The 16,191-nt window shown below is 39.6% G+C and overlaps 1 protein-coding gene across 1 annotated transcript; it reads left to right on the plus strand.

The window, feature by feature from the left end:
- Window positions 1-282: 282 nt before the first annotated feature.
- Window positions 283-14,986, plus strand: LOC115075341 (uncharacterized threonine-rich GPI-anchored glycoprotein PJ4664.02-like). The gene is made up of 4 exons (XM_029575651.1): window positions 283-325; window positions 2,423-2,488; window positions 3,328-13,808; window positions 14,921-14,986. The coding sequence occupies exons 1-4, from the start codon at window positions 283-285 to the stop codon at window positions 14,984-14,986; spliced, it is 10,656 nt and encodes a 3,551-aa protein (XP_029431511.1).
- The last annotated feature ends 1,205 nt before the right edge of the window (window positions 14,987-16,191 follow it).

The raw sequence follows: 16,191 nt of genomic DNA on the forward strand, positions 1-16,191 counted from the left end.
GAGGAGGTTCAGTGTGGATCCCTGGTCCTCTTGACATGGAATGACCCAGTGGTAATATGGCACATAGGCATGCAGTAGTAGTCAGTATCCCAATAGTCAATATAGAGATAAGTGAGAGGTGCCTGCAAGCATAGTGATACTATAGAACACTGTATTTGATGGTACTTTTTGATGTCTTTAGCATGAACTAAAACCTGATGAACCAGACAGCAATAATCGCTGATCAATTTGCTTCTTTGTAGGGTGTTTTCCTGAACGAAGTTCTGAGACAGGGCCCTGAGGATGCATCGACGGAAACGCAACGCTGCTCTGCTTTTACTGGCAGGTACAGGAAAGATTTCTTTCTTCGAAATATTGTGGTAAATTAATTCAACATCTGCCTGCTGCTTTCTGGCCCCTGCCTCTGGTTAACCTTTACGGTGATCCCAACGCTCTTTCCCAGATCTAAGATTGCCGGGCTCACTGTTCCCTTTCCCAAACTTTGTTCATCGAAAGCTAAGTTTAAAATCTCCAGGCTGGAAGGGCTTGTTTCCACACTGTGTGTGATCATCAAATTCTCTTGCCATGGCCACACTGAAAAGCTGAATTCAGAATAGCACAGTTTCTGGCAGGCTGCCCTGGGCATCAGAAGCAACACCATGAAGTTAATCTGCCACATTCCAAGGTCCCTCATTTGTGGTGCAGGATCTCACACAAAGCTAATTAGCTATTTTGAATGAGATACTTGTGGTCTGCTTTGTGTTTGTTTCGAAATAATTATTTTCCCAGTGCAAAGCTTCCAACCTGCTCAGCCACTTATTTATTTAATTTATGTTCCACTTTTCAGCGCTTCAAAGCAGATTACACTGAGGTACTGTAGGAGTTTTCCTATCCACAGAGGGCTTACAACCTAACAGGCCGATGCAGAAAGGGGTGTTCAGTCGAATGCACCTTTCTGCCTGCACTCGAATGCGTATTTTCTGTGCGCAAAGCTTACTGATGATGCAGCAAGAAGTTTTGCGCACAGAAAATATGCCTTCATAAGCAAGAGTACTGCTTAGCGCCCTCACATGGAAATCTCATGCAAATGAGGGCATTAAGCAGCACTCCCACAAGCAGAGAGACTGTATCTGGCCAGTGCACCTTTCTTGCAGGCTGATTCAGTACGGTGCTCTCGGCCGAGCACACCGTTTACCACCCGTTTGGCCGTGCGTTTTCGACATGCGTCTATTACCCCTTATACTGTAAGGGGTAATAGCGCCTTGAAAACGCGTGGGCAAACTTGCGAAAACTAATAGCGCTCATCACATGCAAATCCGTGTTGACGAGGCTATTAGTTAGTCACCCGGGATACTGAAAGTAAAATGGGCGGCCAAGCCGCATATTCTACTCTCAGAAATTGACACCTGCCCAAAGGCAGGCGATAACCATAGACAGCACCAGGAAAGTGTACAGAAAAGCAGAAAAAACTGCTTTTCTGTACACCCTCCAACTTAATATCATAGCGATATTAAGTCAGAGGCCCCAAAAATTAAAAAACCCAAAAAGTTCAAGCAAAAAAAAAAATCTGGTCGGCGGGTTCGAAAACGGACGCTCAATTTTGCCAGCGTTCATTTTCCAAACCCCTAGCTGTCAGCGAATTGAAAACCGACGACGATAAAATTAAGCGTCGGTTGTCAGACCCACTGACAGCTGCCGCTTCCGCTAATAAGGAGGCCCTAGGGACGCCCTGGTGTCCCTAGCGCCTTCTTAATTGCGCGGGCCCTAATTTAAATACAAACCGCGCGCCCAGGAGAGGTGCCTGGGCGCGTGTCAGGAGAGCGGGCGCTCAACACGGAGCGCCGGCTCTCCCGCACTTTATAATTAATCGGCCTATTAGTGCTGGAAACTTAACTCCGGGGTCACAGCAGACGTTAAGTTTTCAGCCTACTGCGCTGGCACTTAAAACCCTTAAAAAAATGAGACAGAAAGATTTTTAGAAAGTTTAAAAAATGTCCACAGAAAAGTACTGACTTATCCGGCTAAGTAGCAGCTTCCACCACTTACCCAGATAAGTTCAGGCTTACCTGGCTATCTGGCACAGATTGCCACTACTTAGCTGGATAACCTACCCTTTTGACTGACACGCGTTTTACCATTACTATTATGTGCACAGCTGGACTTTCTATGCCAAGATTCACCTCTTTATGTGAAAAGAGGTGGCTCCAACTCCTGATTACTGCAGCCGTGAGAGCCTGAGCTCACAGCACTGAAGACACAGGAGCCTTGCTCTGAGTGCTCTTACGGGCATGAAACTATTTTTATGGTCATGCCATTTATTTACTGATTGCCAGTACATTTTCTGAGCGTTGTCAACCTTGCTTAGCACTTTCAGCCTGATGACCAGTTTGGGATCCACGAATGGCATTATTTGCAATATATCCTTTCTCTTTCTTTTATTTAGGACTCTTCAGACTTGTAAGTATCCAGGCGACATCAACAGTGACTAATGCAACAAATACAGCCACAGGTAATCAATCAGTTATTGCTACAGAAGCTGTCTTCTTGGATCTGTTGCTGAAAATTTGTTGGAGTCATATTTTGTTACTTTTGCTGAGGATGTATATACAGGATAGGCCATATGGGGTCAGAGTTTTCACCCATACACAAACTAGTTTGAAGGCCACGGGCCAACCTCTGAGTGCAGATAAGAATTGCTCTTTCGTAAGTCTAAAGTTAGCAAGATAAAACTTATCAGGCTAACTTTAAACTTATCTGATATATTCAGTGGCTCAGCCATGCTGCTGAATATCCCAGATTACGTTAGCCAGATATCTTTCAATATCGACCTGTGTATGTCCAGCCTAATTTCATAAGGTGCACTGTTACAATGATGGGACGCAAAGCATTTGGAATACATAGCTTCCAGAACTACGCACAATTTTCTAGCTGAGTGATGGCTCATCAATGACCTGTATAATGACAAGCAGGTCATTGGTGAGATATCTCCACAGAGATAATTCACCAGGAAAGTAACTGACTGGTATAATTATATTTATTTGCTTTTCTTTAATATTACCATTTCAATTAGTAAGCAGAGCTAAGAAATCAATCTACTGTGAACCAATGGTACTCCTGTAAAAGTCTGTGAAGTTTTTTAGTATATATTTAGAGTTCACATCTATAATCGCCCAATCTCATGAGGTTCTGGGCAATGTATAATACCACATGTGAAACATAAATATGTACAGAAATAAATTTTATCCAAAGGCTTTCTTCTGCTAGAATTCATCAGTTATTTCAGTGTTCATAATCCCTGTAAAAGTCTTGCAGCATCTCCTGAATCATCATTCTTATCTTTTATTACAGCAGCTTCTGATACAACATCTAAGGCAAATATATCATCTATTACTCCACCAACATCATTTCCTACAGGCATATCCAGCGTTGGTACAGCAACCTCAGTTGAAGGAACTGTTTCTACCTCAGTTGGACTTAGCACATTGACCTCCATCACAGCTGTAATTAATGGAGCATCTAGCCCATTTATCAATAATATTACATCGTCAAAGCCACCAACAGCAAGTTCATCAGAAACACCTGTCACTTTTAGTACTAACGCAGCAAGCTCCATTTCAAACGTATCTCTATCTACAGTAACTGGATCTTCTTCTTTTTTGACATCTGTCTCCACAAATTCTCACAATACATCTTCCTCTGTCGGCATTGAGACAAACTCTCCAAATTCAACCACGGCAAGTGGAGTAACGTCTGTTGGAACTCGTACACTCATTTCAGCTGGATCATCTTTGGCATCATCATCATCATCATCACTGCTACCTATTGGGAACTCTACAGCTTTTCCTAATATAACGCCTCTGAGTAATCAATCAACATTTGCTACAGGCATATCTAGTGTTGGTATCACACCCTCATCTGAAGGAACTGTTTCTACCTCAGTTGGACCTAGCACGCTGACCTCCATCACAGCTGTAATTAATGGAACTTCTAGCCCTTCTATTGTTAACATTACATCTCCACTATCGCCAACAGCGAATTCATCAGAGACACATGTCACCTTTAGTAATCCTACACCAAATTCTGTTTCAAATATATCTATATCTTCAGTAACTGGATCTTATTCTGTTTCAACATCTGCCTCCACAAATTCTCCTAATATATCTTCTTCCTCTTTCAGTTCTGAGACAAATTCTCCAAATTCAACAACATCAAGTGGAGTAACTTCTGCTGGATCTCATACGTTCATTTCAGCAGTCATAACTTCTGTGAATAGTACAGCTGGATCATCTGTAGCATCATCATCATCACTGTTACCTATTGTTGGGAACTCTACTGGTTTTCCTAGTATAACACCTGTGAATAATCAATCATCATTTGCTACAGGCATATCTAGTGTTGGTATCACACCCTCATCTGAAGGAACTGTTTCTACCTCAGTTGGACATAGCACACTGACCTCCATCACAGCTGTAATTAATGGAACTTCTAGCCCTTCTATTGTTAACATTACATCTCCACTATCGCCAACAGCGAGTTCATCAGAGACACATGTCACCTTTAGTAATCCTACACCAAATTCTGTTTCAAATATATCTATATCTTCAGTAACTGGATCTTATTCTGTTTCAACATCTCCCTCCACAAATTCTCCTAATATATCTTCTTCCTCTTTCAGTTCTGAGACAAATTCTCCAAATTCAACAACATCAAGTGGAGTAACTTCTGCTGGATCTCATACGTTCATTTCAGCAGTCATAACTTCTGTGAATAGTACAGCTGGATCATCTGTAGCATCATCATCATCACTGTTACCTATTGTTGGGAACTCTACTGCTTTTCCTAGTATAACACCTGTGAATAATCAATCATCATTTGCTACAGGCATATCTAGTGTTGGTATCACACCCTCATCTGAAGGAACTGTTTCTACCTCAGTTGGACATAGCGCGCTGACCTCCATCACAGCTGTAATTAATGGAACTTCTAGCCCTTCTATTGTTAACATTACATCTCCACTATCGCCAACAGCGAATTCATCAGAGACACATGTCACCATTAGTAATCCTACACCAAATTATGTTTCAAATATATCTATATCTTCAGTAACTGGATCTTATTCTGTTTCAACATCTGCCTCCACAAATTCTCCTAATATATCTTCTTCCTCTTTCAGTTCTGAGACAAATTCTCCAAATTCAACAACATCAAGTGGAGTAACTTCTGCTGGAACTCATACGTTCATTTCAGCAGTCATAACTTCTGTGAATAGTACAGCTGGATCATCTGTAGCATCATCATCATCACTGTTACCTATTGTTGGGAACTCTACTGCTTTTCCTAGTATAACACCTGTGAATAATCAATCATCATTTGCTACAGGCATATCTAGTGTTGGTATCACACCCTCATCTGAAGGAACTGTTTCTACCTCAGTTGGACATAGCACGCTGACCTCCATCACAGCTGTAATTAATGGAACTTCTAGCCCTTCTATTGTTAACATTACATCTCCACTATCGCCAACAGCGAGTTCATCAGAGACACATGTCACCTTTAGTAATCCTACACCAAATTCTGTTTCAAATATATCTATATCTTCAGTAACTGGATCTTATTCTGTTTCAACATCTCCCTCCACAAATTCTCCTAATATATCTTCTTCCTCTTTCAGTTCTGAGACAAATTCTCCAAATTCAACAACATCAAGTGGAGTAACTTCTGCTGGATCTCATACGTTCATTTCAGCAGTCATAACTTCTGTGAATAGTACAGCTGGATCATCTGTAGCATCATCATCATCACTGTTACCTATTGTTGGGAACTCTACTGCTTTTCCTAGTATAACACCTGTGAATAATCAATCATCATTTGCTACAGGCATATCTAGTGTTGGTATCACACCCTCATCTGAAGGAACTGTTTCTACCTCAGTTGGACATAGCGCGCTGACCTCCATCACAGCTGTAATTAATGGAACTTCTAGCCCTTCTATTGTTAACATTACATCTCCACTATCGCCAACAGCGAATTCATCAGAGACACATGTCACCATTAGTAATCCTACACCAAATTATGTTTCAAATATATCTATATCTTCAGTAACTGGATCTTATTCTGTTTCAACATCTCCCTCCACAAATTCTCCTAATATATCTTCTTCCTCTTTCAGTTCTGAGACAAATTCTCCAAATTCAACAACATCAAGTGGAGTAACTTCTGCTGGATCTCATACGTTCATTTCAGCAGTCATAACTTCTGTGAATAGTACAGCTGGCTCATCTGTAGCATCATCATCAACACTGTTACCTATTGTTGGGAACTCTACTGCTTTTCCTAGTATAACACCTGTGAATAATCAATCATCATTTGCTACAGGCATATCTAGTGTTGGTATCACACCCTCATCTGAAGGAACTGTTTCTACTTCAGTTGGACATAGCACGCTGACCTCCCTCACAGCTGTAATTAATGGAACTTCTAGCCCTTCTATTGTTAACATTACATCACCACTATCGCCAACAGCGAGTTCATCAGAGACACATGTCACCTTTAGTAATCCTACACCAAATTCTATTTCAAATATATCTATATCTTCAGTCACTGGATCTTATTCTGTTTCAACGTCTGTCTCCACAAATTCTCATAATGCATCTTCATCTTTCAGCATTGGTACAAACTCTCCAAATTCAACAATACCAAGTGGAATAACGTCTGCTGGAACTCATACGTTCATTTCAGCAGTCACATCTTCTGTGAATAGTACAGCTGGATCATCTGTAGCATCATCATCAACACTGTTACCTATTGTTGGGAACTCTACTGCTTTTCCTAGTATAACACCTGTGAATAATCAATCATCATTTGCTACAGGCATATCTAGTGTTGGTATCACACCCTCATCTGAAGGAACTGTTTCTACCTCAGTTGGACATAGCACGCTGACCTCCCTCACAGCTGTAATTAATGGAACTTCTAGCCCTTCTATTGTTAACATTACATCACCACTATCGCCAACAGCGAGTTCATCAGAGACACATGTCACCTTTAGTAATCCTACACCAAATTCTGTTTCAAATATATCTATATCTTCAGTCACTGGATCTTATTCTGTTTCAACGTCTGTCTCCACAAATTCTCATAATGCATCTTCATCTTTCAGCATTGGTACAAACTCTCCAAATTCAACAATACCAAGTGGAATAACGTTTGCTGGAACTCATACGTTCATTTCAGCAGTCACATCTTCTGTGAATAGTACAGCTGGATCATCTGTAGCATCATCATCAACACTGTTACCTATTGTTGGGAACTCTACTGCTTTTCCTAGTATAACACCTGTGAATAATCAATCATCATTTGCTACAGGCATATCTAGTGTTGGTATCACACCCTCATCTGAAGGAACTGTTTCTACTTCAATTGGACATAGCACGCTGACCTCCCTCACAGCTGTAATTAATGGAACTTCTAGCCCTTCTATTGTTAACATCACATCTCCACTATCGCCAACAGCGAATTCATCAGAGACACATGTCACCTTTAGTAATCCTACACCAAATTCTGTTTCAAATATATCTATATCTTCAGTAACTGGATCTTATTTTGTTTCAACATCTGCCTCCACAAATTCTCCTAATATATCTTCTTCCTCTTTCAGTTCTGAGACAAATTCTCCAAATTCAACAACATCAAGTGGAGTAACCTCTGCTGGATCTCATACGTTCATTTCAGCAGTCATAACTTCTGTGAATAGTACAGCTGGCTCATCTGTAGCATCATCATCAACACTGTTACCTATTGTTGGGAACTCTACTGCTTTTCCTAGTATAACACCTGTGAATAATCAATCATCATTTGCTACAGGCATATCTAGTGTTGGTATCACACCCTCATCTGAAGGAACTGTTTCTACTTCAGTTGGACATAGCACGCTGACCTCCCTCACAGCTGTAATTAATGGAACTTCTAGCCCTTCTATTGTTAACATTACATCACCACTATCACCAACAGCGAGTTCATCAGAGACACATGTCACCTTTAGTAATCCTACACCAAATTCTATTTCAAATATATCTATATCTTCAGTCACTGGATCTTATTCTGTTTCAACGTCTGTCTCCACAAATTCTCATAATGCATCTTCATCTTTCAGCATTGGTACAAACTCTCCAAATTCAACAATACCAAGTGGAATAACGTCTGCTGGAACTCATACGTTCATTTCAGCAGTCACATCTTCTGTGAATAGTACAGCTGGATCATCTGTAGCATCATCATCAACACTGTTACCTATTGTTGGGAACTCTACTGCTTTTCCTAGTATAACACCTGTGAATAATCAATCATCATTTGCTACAGGCATATCTAGTGTTGGTATCACACCCTCATCTGAAGGAACTGTTTCTACTTCAATTGGACATAGCACGCTGACCTCCCTCACAGCTGTAATTAATGGAACTTCTAGCCCTTCTATTGTTAACATCACATCTCCACTATCGCCAACAGCGAATTCATCAGAGACACATGTCACCTTTAGTAATCCTACACCAAATTCTGTTTCAAATATATCTATATCTTCAGTAACTGGATCTTATTCTGTTTCAACATCTGCCTCCACAAATTCTCCTAATATATCTTCTTCCTCTTTCAGTTCTGAGACAAATTCTCCAAATTCAACAACATCAAGTGGAGTAACCTCTGCTGGATCTCATACGTTCATTTCAGCAGTCATAACTTCTGTGAATAGTACAGCTGGCTCATCTGTAGCATCATCATCAACACTGTTACCTATTGTTGGGAACTCTACTGCTTTTCCTAGTATAACACCTGTGAATAATCAATCATCATTTGCTACAGGCATATCTAGTGTTGGTATCACACCCTCATCTGAAGGAACTGTTTCTACTTCAGTTGGACATAGCACGCTGACCTCCCTCACAGCTGTAATTAATGGAACTTCTAGCCCTTCTATTGTTAACATTACATCACCACTATCGCCAACAGCGAGTTCATCAGAGACACATGTCACCTTTAGTAATCCTACACCAAATTCTATTTCAAATATATCTATATCTTCAGTCACTGGATCTTATTCTGTTTCAACGTCTGTCTCCACAAATTCTCATAATGCATCTTCATCTTTCAGCATTGGTACAAACTCTCCAAATTCAACAACACCAAGTGGAATAACGTCTGCTGGAACTCATACGTTCATTTCAGCAGTCACATCTTCTGTGAATAGTACAGCTGGATCAACTGTAGCATCATCATCATCCCTGTTACATATTGTTGGTAACTCTACTGCATCTCCTAGTATAACACCTGTGAGTAATCATTCATCTTCTCCTACAGACATATCTAGTGTTGGTACCGCACCCTCAGTTAAAGAAACTGCTATTTCCTCAGTTGGACATAGCACGCTGACCTCCATCACAGCTGTAATTAATGGAACTTCTAGCCCTTCAACTATTAATATTACATCACCCCTGTCACCAAGAGTAAGTTCATCTGAGTCACATGTTACCTTTAATAGTATTGTATCAAACTCTATTTCAAACATATCTCAATCTTCAGTAACTCAATCTTCTTCTGTTTTGATTTCCATCTCCACAAATTCTCTTAACACATCTTCCAATTTCAGCTTTAATAAAAGCTCACCAAGTTCATTTTCACCAAGTGGAGTTACTTCTGCTGAATCTCATACAATCACATATGTAAATAATACATCTGGATCATCATCACTGTTACCTAATGTTAGAACATCTACAGGTGTCCCTGGAACAACATCTTGGAGTAATCAATCATCTTCTGCTCCATTATCACCTGTCAATGAGACAATCAATGTTGCAACAGCACCTTCAAATCTAGGAAATGCTAATGTCCCGGCTAACACTTCGACATCTATCCCAACTATGAATAATGGAACTTCTAGTCCTCCTGTAGTTAATATTTCATTACAAACCTCATCAACTGCAGGTTCAACGAGATATGTCACCTTTAGTACTTCTACACCAAAAACCATTCCAAACATTGCTCTGTCGTCAGTAACTGGATCTAATTCTGGTTTGACCTCTGTCTTCACAAATTCTCATAATACTACATCTTCCTCTTTCAGCATTGGGACAAATTCTCCAAATTCAACAAGACCAAGTGGAGTAACTTCTGCTGCAACTCATACATTCATTTCAGCAGTTACATCTGAGAATAGTACTGCTGGATCATCTGTAGTATCATCATCATCATTGTTACCTATTGTTGGGAACTCTACTGCTTCTCCTAGTATAACACCTGTGAATAATCAATCATCATTTGCTACAGGCATATCTAGTGTTGGTATCACACCCTCATCTGAAGGAACTGTTTCTACTTCAGTTGGACATAGCACGCTGACCTCCCTCACAGCTGTAATTAATGGAACTTCTAGCCCTTCTATTGTTAACATTACATCACCACTATCGCCAACAGCGAGTTCATCAGAGACACATGTCACCTTTAGTAATCCTACACCAAATTCTATTTCAAATATATCTATATCTTCAGTCACTGGATCTTATTCTGTTTCAACGTCTGTCTCCACAAATTCTCATAATGCATCTTCATCTTTCAGCATTGGTACAAACTCTCCAAATTCAACAACACCAAGTGGAATAACGTCTGCTGGAACTCATACGTTCATTTCAGCAGTCACATCTTCTGTGAATAGTACAGCTGGATCAACTGTAGCATCATCATCATCCCTGTTACATATTGTTGGTAACTCTACTGCATCTCCTAGTATAACACCTGTGAGTAATCATTCATCTTCTCCTACAGACATATCTAGTGTTGGTACCGCACCCTCAGTTAAAGAAACTGCTATTTCCTCAGTTGGACATAGCACGCTGACCTCCATCACAGCTGTAATTAATGGAACTTCTAGCCCTTCAACTATTAATATTACATCACCCCTGTCACCAAGAGTAAGTTCATCTGAGTCACATGTTACCTTTAATAGTATTGTATCAAACTCTATTTCAAACATATCTCAATCTTCAGTAACTCAATCTTCTTCTGTTTTGATTTCCATCTCCACAAATTCTCTTAACACATCTTCCAATTTCAGCTTTAATAAAAGCTCACCAAGTTCATTTTCACCAAGTGGAGTTACTTCTGCTGAATCTCATACAATCACATATGTAAATAATACATCTGGATCATCATCACTGTTACCTAATGTTAGAACATCTACAGGTGTCCCTGGAACAACATCTTGGAGTAATCAATCATCTTCTGCTCCATTATCACCTGTCAATGAGACAATCAATGTTGCAACAGCACCTTCAAATCTAGGAAATGCTAATGTCCCGGCTAACACGTCGACATCTATCCCAACTATGAATAATGGAACTTCTAGTCCTCCTGTAGTTAATATTTCATTACAAACCTCATCAACTGCAGGTTCAACGAGATATGTCACCTTTAGTACTTCTACACCAAAAACCATTCCAAACATTGCTCTGTCGTCAGTAACTGGATCTAATTCTGGTTTGACCTCTGTCTTCACAAATTCTCATAATACTACATCTTCCTCTTTCAGCATTGGGACAAATTCTCCAAATTCAACAAGACCAAGTGGAGTAACTTCTGCTGCAACTCATACATTCATTTCAGCAGTTACATCTGAGAATAGTACTGCTGGATCATCTGTAGTATCATCATCATCATTGTTACCTATTGTTGGGAACTCTACTGCTTCTCCTAGTATAACACCTGTGAATAATCAATCATCATTTGCTACAGGCATATCCAGTGTTGGTACTGCACCCTCAGTTAAAGGAAATGTTTCTTCCTCAGTTGGACATAGCACGCCGACCTCCATCACAGCTGTAATTAATGGAACGTCTAGCCCTTCTATTGTTAATATTACATCACCACTATCGCCAACAGGAAGTTCATCAGAGACACATGTCACCTTTAGTAATCCTACACCAAATTCTGTTTCAAATATATCTATATCTTCAGTAACTGGATCTTATTCTGTTTCAACATCTGTCTCCACAAATTCTCATAATGCATCTTCATCTTTCAGCATTGGTACAAACTTTCCAAATTCAACAACACCAAGTGGAGTAACTTCTGCTGGAACTCATACGTTCATTTCAGCAGTCACAACTTCTGTGAATAGTACAGCTGGATCATCTGTAGCATCATCATCATCACTGTTATATATTCTTGGGAACTCTACAGCTTTTCCTAATATAACAACTGTGAGTAATCAATCATCATCATTTGCAACAGGCATATCCAGTGTTGGTACAGAACCCTCAATTAAAGGAAATGTTTCTTCCTCAGTTGGACATAGCACGCCAGCTTCCATCACTGGTGTAATTTATGGAAGTTCTAGCCCTTCAACTATTAATATTACATCACCCCTGTCACCAAGAGTAAGTTCATCTGAGTCACATGTTACCTTTAATACTATTGTGTCAAACTCTATTTCAAACATATCTCCATCTTCAGTAACTCAATCTTCTTCTGTTTTGATTTCCATCTCCACAAATTCTCTTAACACATCTTCCAATTTCAGCTTTAATAAAAGCTCACCAAGTTCATTTTCACCAACTGGAGTTACTTCTGCTGAATCTCATACAGTCACATATGTAAATAATACATCTGGATCTTCATCACTGTTACCTAATGTTAGAACATCTACAGGTGTCCCTGGAACAACATCTTGGAGTAATCAATCATCTTCTGCTCCATTATCACCTGTCAATGAGACAATCAATATTGCAACAGCACCTTCAAATCTAGGAAATGCTAATGTCCCGACTAACACTTCGACATCTATCCCAACTATGAATAATAGAACTTCTAGTCCTCCTGTCATTAATATTTCATTACAAACCTCATCAACTGCAGGTTCAGCGAGATATGTCACCTTTAGTACTTCTACACCAAAAACCATTCCAAACATTGCTCTGTCGTCAGTAACTGGATCTTATTCTGGTTTGACCTCTGTCTTCACAAATTCTCATAATACTACATCTTCCTCTTTCAGCATTGGGACAAATTCTCCAAATTCAACAAGACCAAGTGGAGTAACTTCTGCTGCAGCTGGATCATCTCTATCATCATCATCATCACTGTTACATATTTTTGTGAACTCTACTGCTTTTCCTAGTATAACACCTGTGAGTAATCAATCATCATATGCCTCAGGCATATCCAGTATTGGTACCGCACCCTCAGTTAAAGAAACTGCTATTTCCTCAGTTGGACATAGCACGCTGACCTCCATCACAGCTGTAATTAATGGATCTTCATCACTGTTACCTAATGTTAGAACATCTACAGGTGTCCCTGGAACAACATCTTGGAGTAATCAATCATCTTCTGCTCCATTATCACTTGTCAATGAGACAATCAATATTGCAACAGCACCTTCAAATCTAGGAAATGCTAATGTCCCGGCTAACACTTTGACATCTATCCCAACTATGAATAATGGAACTTCTAGTCCTCCTGTCATTAATATTTCATTACAAACCTCATCAACTGCAGGTTCATTAAGTGTTTCCTCTGAAACACAAACTATTGCACCAACCCTTGCGTCAAATTCATCCATACCTACAGTGACTGTCATTAATATTTCAACACCAATTTCACCAACCGCAAGTTCATTAAGTGTTTCATCAAAAACAATCTCTCAAGCACCTGGCGTTACTAGTCCCATAGCCTCTGTTTCTCAACCCTTGACATTTAAAATTACAAACGTACCATTTACTGAACAGCTGAATAATTCCTCTTCAAGTGATTTCATTAATCTGAAGAAAAACTGTGAAGATCAGGTGAGATATGAAATTTAACTTCTGACTTGATTGTATTCTGAATAGGTAATTGGCACCATAGTCCACATTTAACTTTCTCACTTAACTGGTTTCAAGCCAATACAGTTTACTTTGTACCTTTACAACTGGTGTGAAACCTGTTTCCATTCCCTAGATCTAGAAAAATTAAATGAGGACTATACTATTTCTATTTTTTTTTTTTTGTAAGCATTCTGAATTGAGATGCATGCTTTTCTAAGTCAGTGTAGTGCTTGAAAAGCAGAATATAAATTTTAAAAAAGTCAGGGTACATTCACACAGACACACAATCAGTGTAAAATTACATTCATCTTTCAAGTTAGGGGAATATATTCATATGTCACAAAAATATATTCACTGTAGGAAGCACGTCCTAATGAAAAGTTAGAGAACTGGCCTCTATCTGTAGCTGTTGCTTCAGAAGGAGTGCACGTTCTTCACTGGGAAAAAAATTGACAGGAGATGGTCAGCCAGCCTCACCTCTCCACTACCTGTGCTACAGCTGTCCACTGTTGATTGTTAATAAACCTATGGATCACATGGTGCACTTTCCAAGGTCTCTAGCCATGCTACAAAAAGGGTAGAGTGCCTGAGCTGGATCCCAGCATCTTATACATTCATATATTGATGTTTCATTGAAATGTTAGAAAGCACCTGACAGTGCCGAAGCCTATCAGTTTCCCCTGTCAGCTGAAAGCAGTCAAGGTACTGCTCTCTGCTCTCAGTAAAATCCTGTTTGTTCCACAGGTTTGCTGGTCATGTCTGTCCTTAACTATAAACACAGGAATCATTTAAAATGAGGTTCTCTAGTCTAGAACACACCTTTAGTGACAAGGAGGATATGTGGCATAGTTACAATAAATCCAGAACTCTCTTGGTAGTTCTATTTTCTAATTCTCTCTTGTATACTGCCTTTCTTTATGACTCCTGTGTAGATGGAATATCAAGAAGAACATTAATATTGTTCTAGCTGCAGTGTTTTTGACCTTGCTTCTGTTCCTGAAATCGTATTCTACCACTAAAAATCATTTTGCTCCAAAAGTTGAAAAACAGTTTGAATGCAGATGGTTAACATGTTTTCCTTGCTTTTTCAGCTTACACCAATATATAAAAGCAGATTCAACAACTTTGATCATGTGAATGTAAAGCAATTTAAGTAAGTACTGTGCTTGCTGCACATAACTTCGCTCCTTACATGCCACTGTTTCCATAGATTGCTAGATAAACTGAGGTATGATTGCAATCCATGCTAAATTTACCAATGTTCTATTATTCAAAATAAAGACGTTGATTAAAGAAGAATTGAATGATGGTGTCAAAAAATTAGGTACTGGTTACCGGGATGTTGTGGACTTCTTGTTGGAGAAATATGGCTGTAGGTGTATTAGTAGTGCAGTTGTGTGTCACCCACACCTGTAATCATATATGTTCAACTTATATGATTGAGGCCAATCTGACATTTTGTCCTCTATCTGAAGGTCTGGGTTTGAAGCTTGTGACCCATTGCAACAAAATGTTACTGCGTTAGGTTTTTATTTTGTTCTATGATACCTGTGCAAATGCATATTGGAAAGGAGTGCAGAGACCTATATATTTTTTCAATTTGACCAGTTTCGTCAGTTTGTTGAGGCCCGGCAGCCTGCCACCTCCTCACCAATTCCTCAAAATGGGGAGAGGTCTTGAATACTACAAAAATACTGGTGGTAGTTCTGTGTTAATGCCCTTTAATGATGGTTTATTTTGTTTTCCTTTTGTATTCTCCTTAATAATTTCGCTTGTCTCCTCATGGTGTGGTTTTTCTTCTAAAAATGCTTTGAAAGTACAAATTTAAAAAACTTTATTATACTTAATAATTTCTTTGAGAATGAGATTTATGTAAGGAATGTGAGAATTTAATTGTTCAAAATGATGTTTCCAATTTGTAAATGGAAAACTTGATAAATAATTTTAAAAAAACAACTATATTATGGTCTTCGCTCAGCAAAATTCATTATCTCTGCTTATGTGCACTCAGTTTAGATGCTTCCACCTTAGAACATAATGTTGTTATTAATAAAAGAACAATTTTAACATTGACCCTAGTTCCAAATTTAGGCCTGGATTTTCTAAGTTCGCTGAACTTAGAAAATCCGGCGGTAACGGGGGTGGGGGGGTGAAGCGGTGGGGGCAGGCCTGTGAAAGCCGGCAGTGATCACACCACCGCGGAGCTATCGCTGCAGGCTGTCGCAAACCAATAGCGCCACCGTGAAAGGTGGTGCTATTGGGCGCATTACTGACAGCGATGGCTCCTTACCTTTTCGCTGTTAGCGATGTCTTCGCGGCATCCGCCCTGGTGCCGCCCCGATTCCTCCCCCTTCTGGTGCGG

This window comes from Rhinatrema bivittatum, chromosome 13 (assembly GCF_901001135.1).
Source record: "Rhinatrema bivittatum chromosome 13, aRhiBiv1.1, whole genome shotgun sequence".
Classification (NCBI taxonomy): domain Eukaryota; kingdom Metazoa; phylum Chordata; class Amphibia; order Gymnophiona; family Rhinatrematidae; genus Rhinatrema; species Rhinatrema bivittatum.

What these genes read in the sequence shown, in the direction of transcription:
- LOC115075341 (XM_029575651.1), top strand. Translation starts at nt 283, where the DNA reads ATGCATCGACGGAAACGCAACGCTGCTCTGCTTTTACTGGCAG. An exon ending in TGCTCTGCTTTTACTGGCAG is followed by an intron (nt 326 to 2,422) that starts GTACAGGAAAGA and finishes TCTTTTATTTAG; the next exon opens with GACTCTTCAGACTTGTAAGT. An exon ending in AGAAAAACTGTGAAGATCAG is followed by an intron (nt 13,809 to 14,920) that starts GTGAGATATGAA and finishes TTGCTTTTTCAG; the next exon opens with CTTACACCAATATATAAAAG.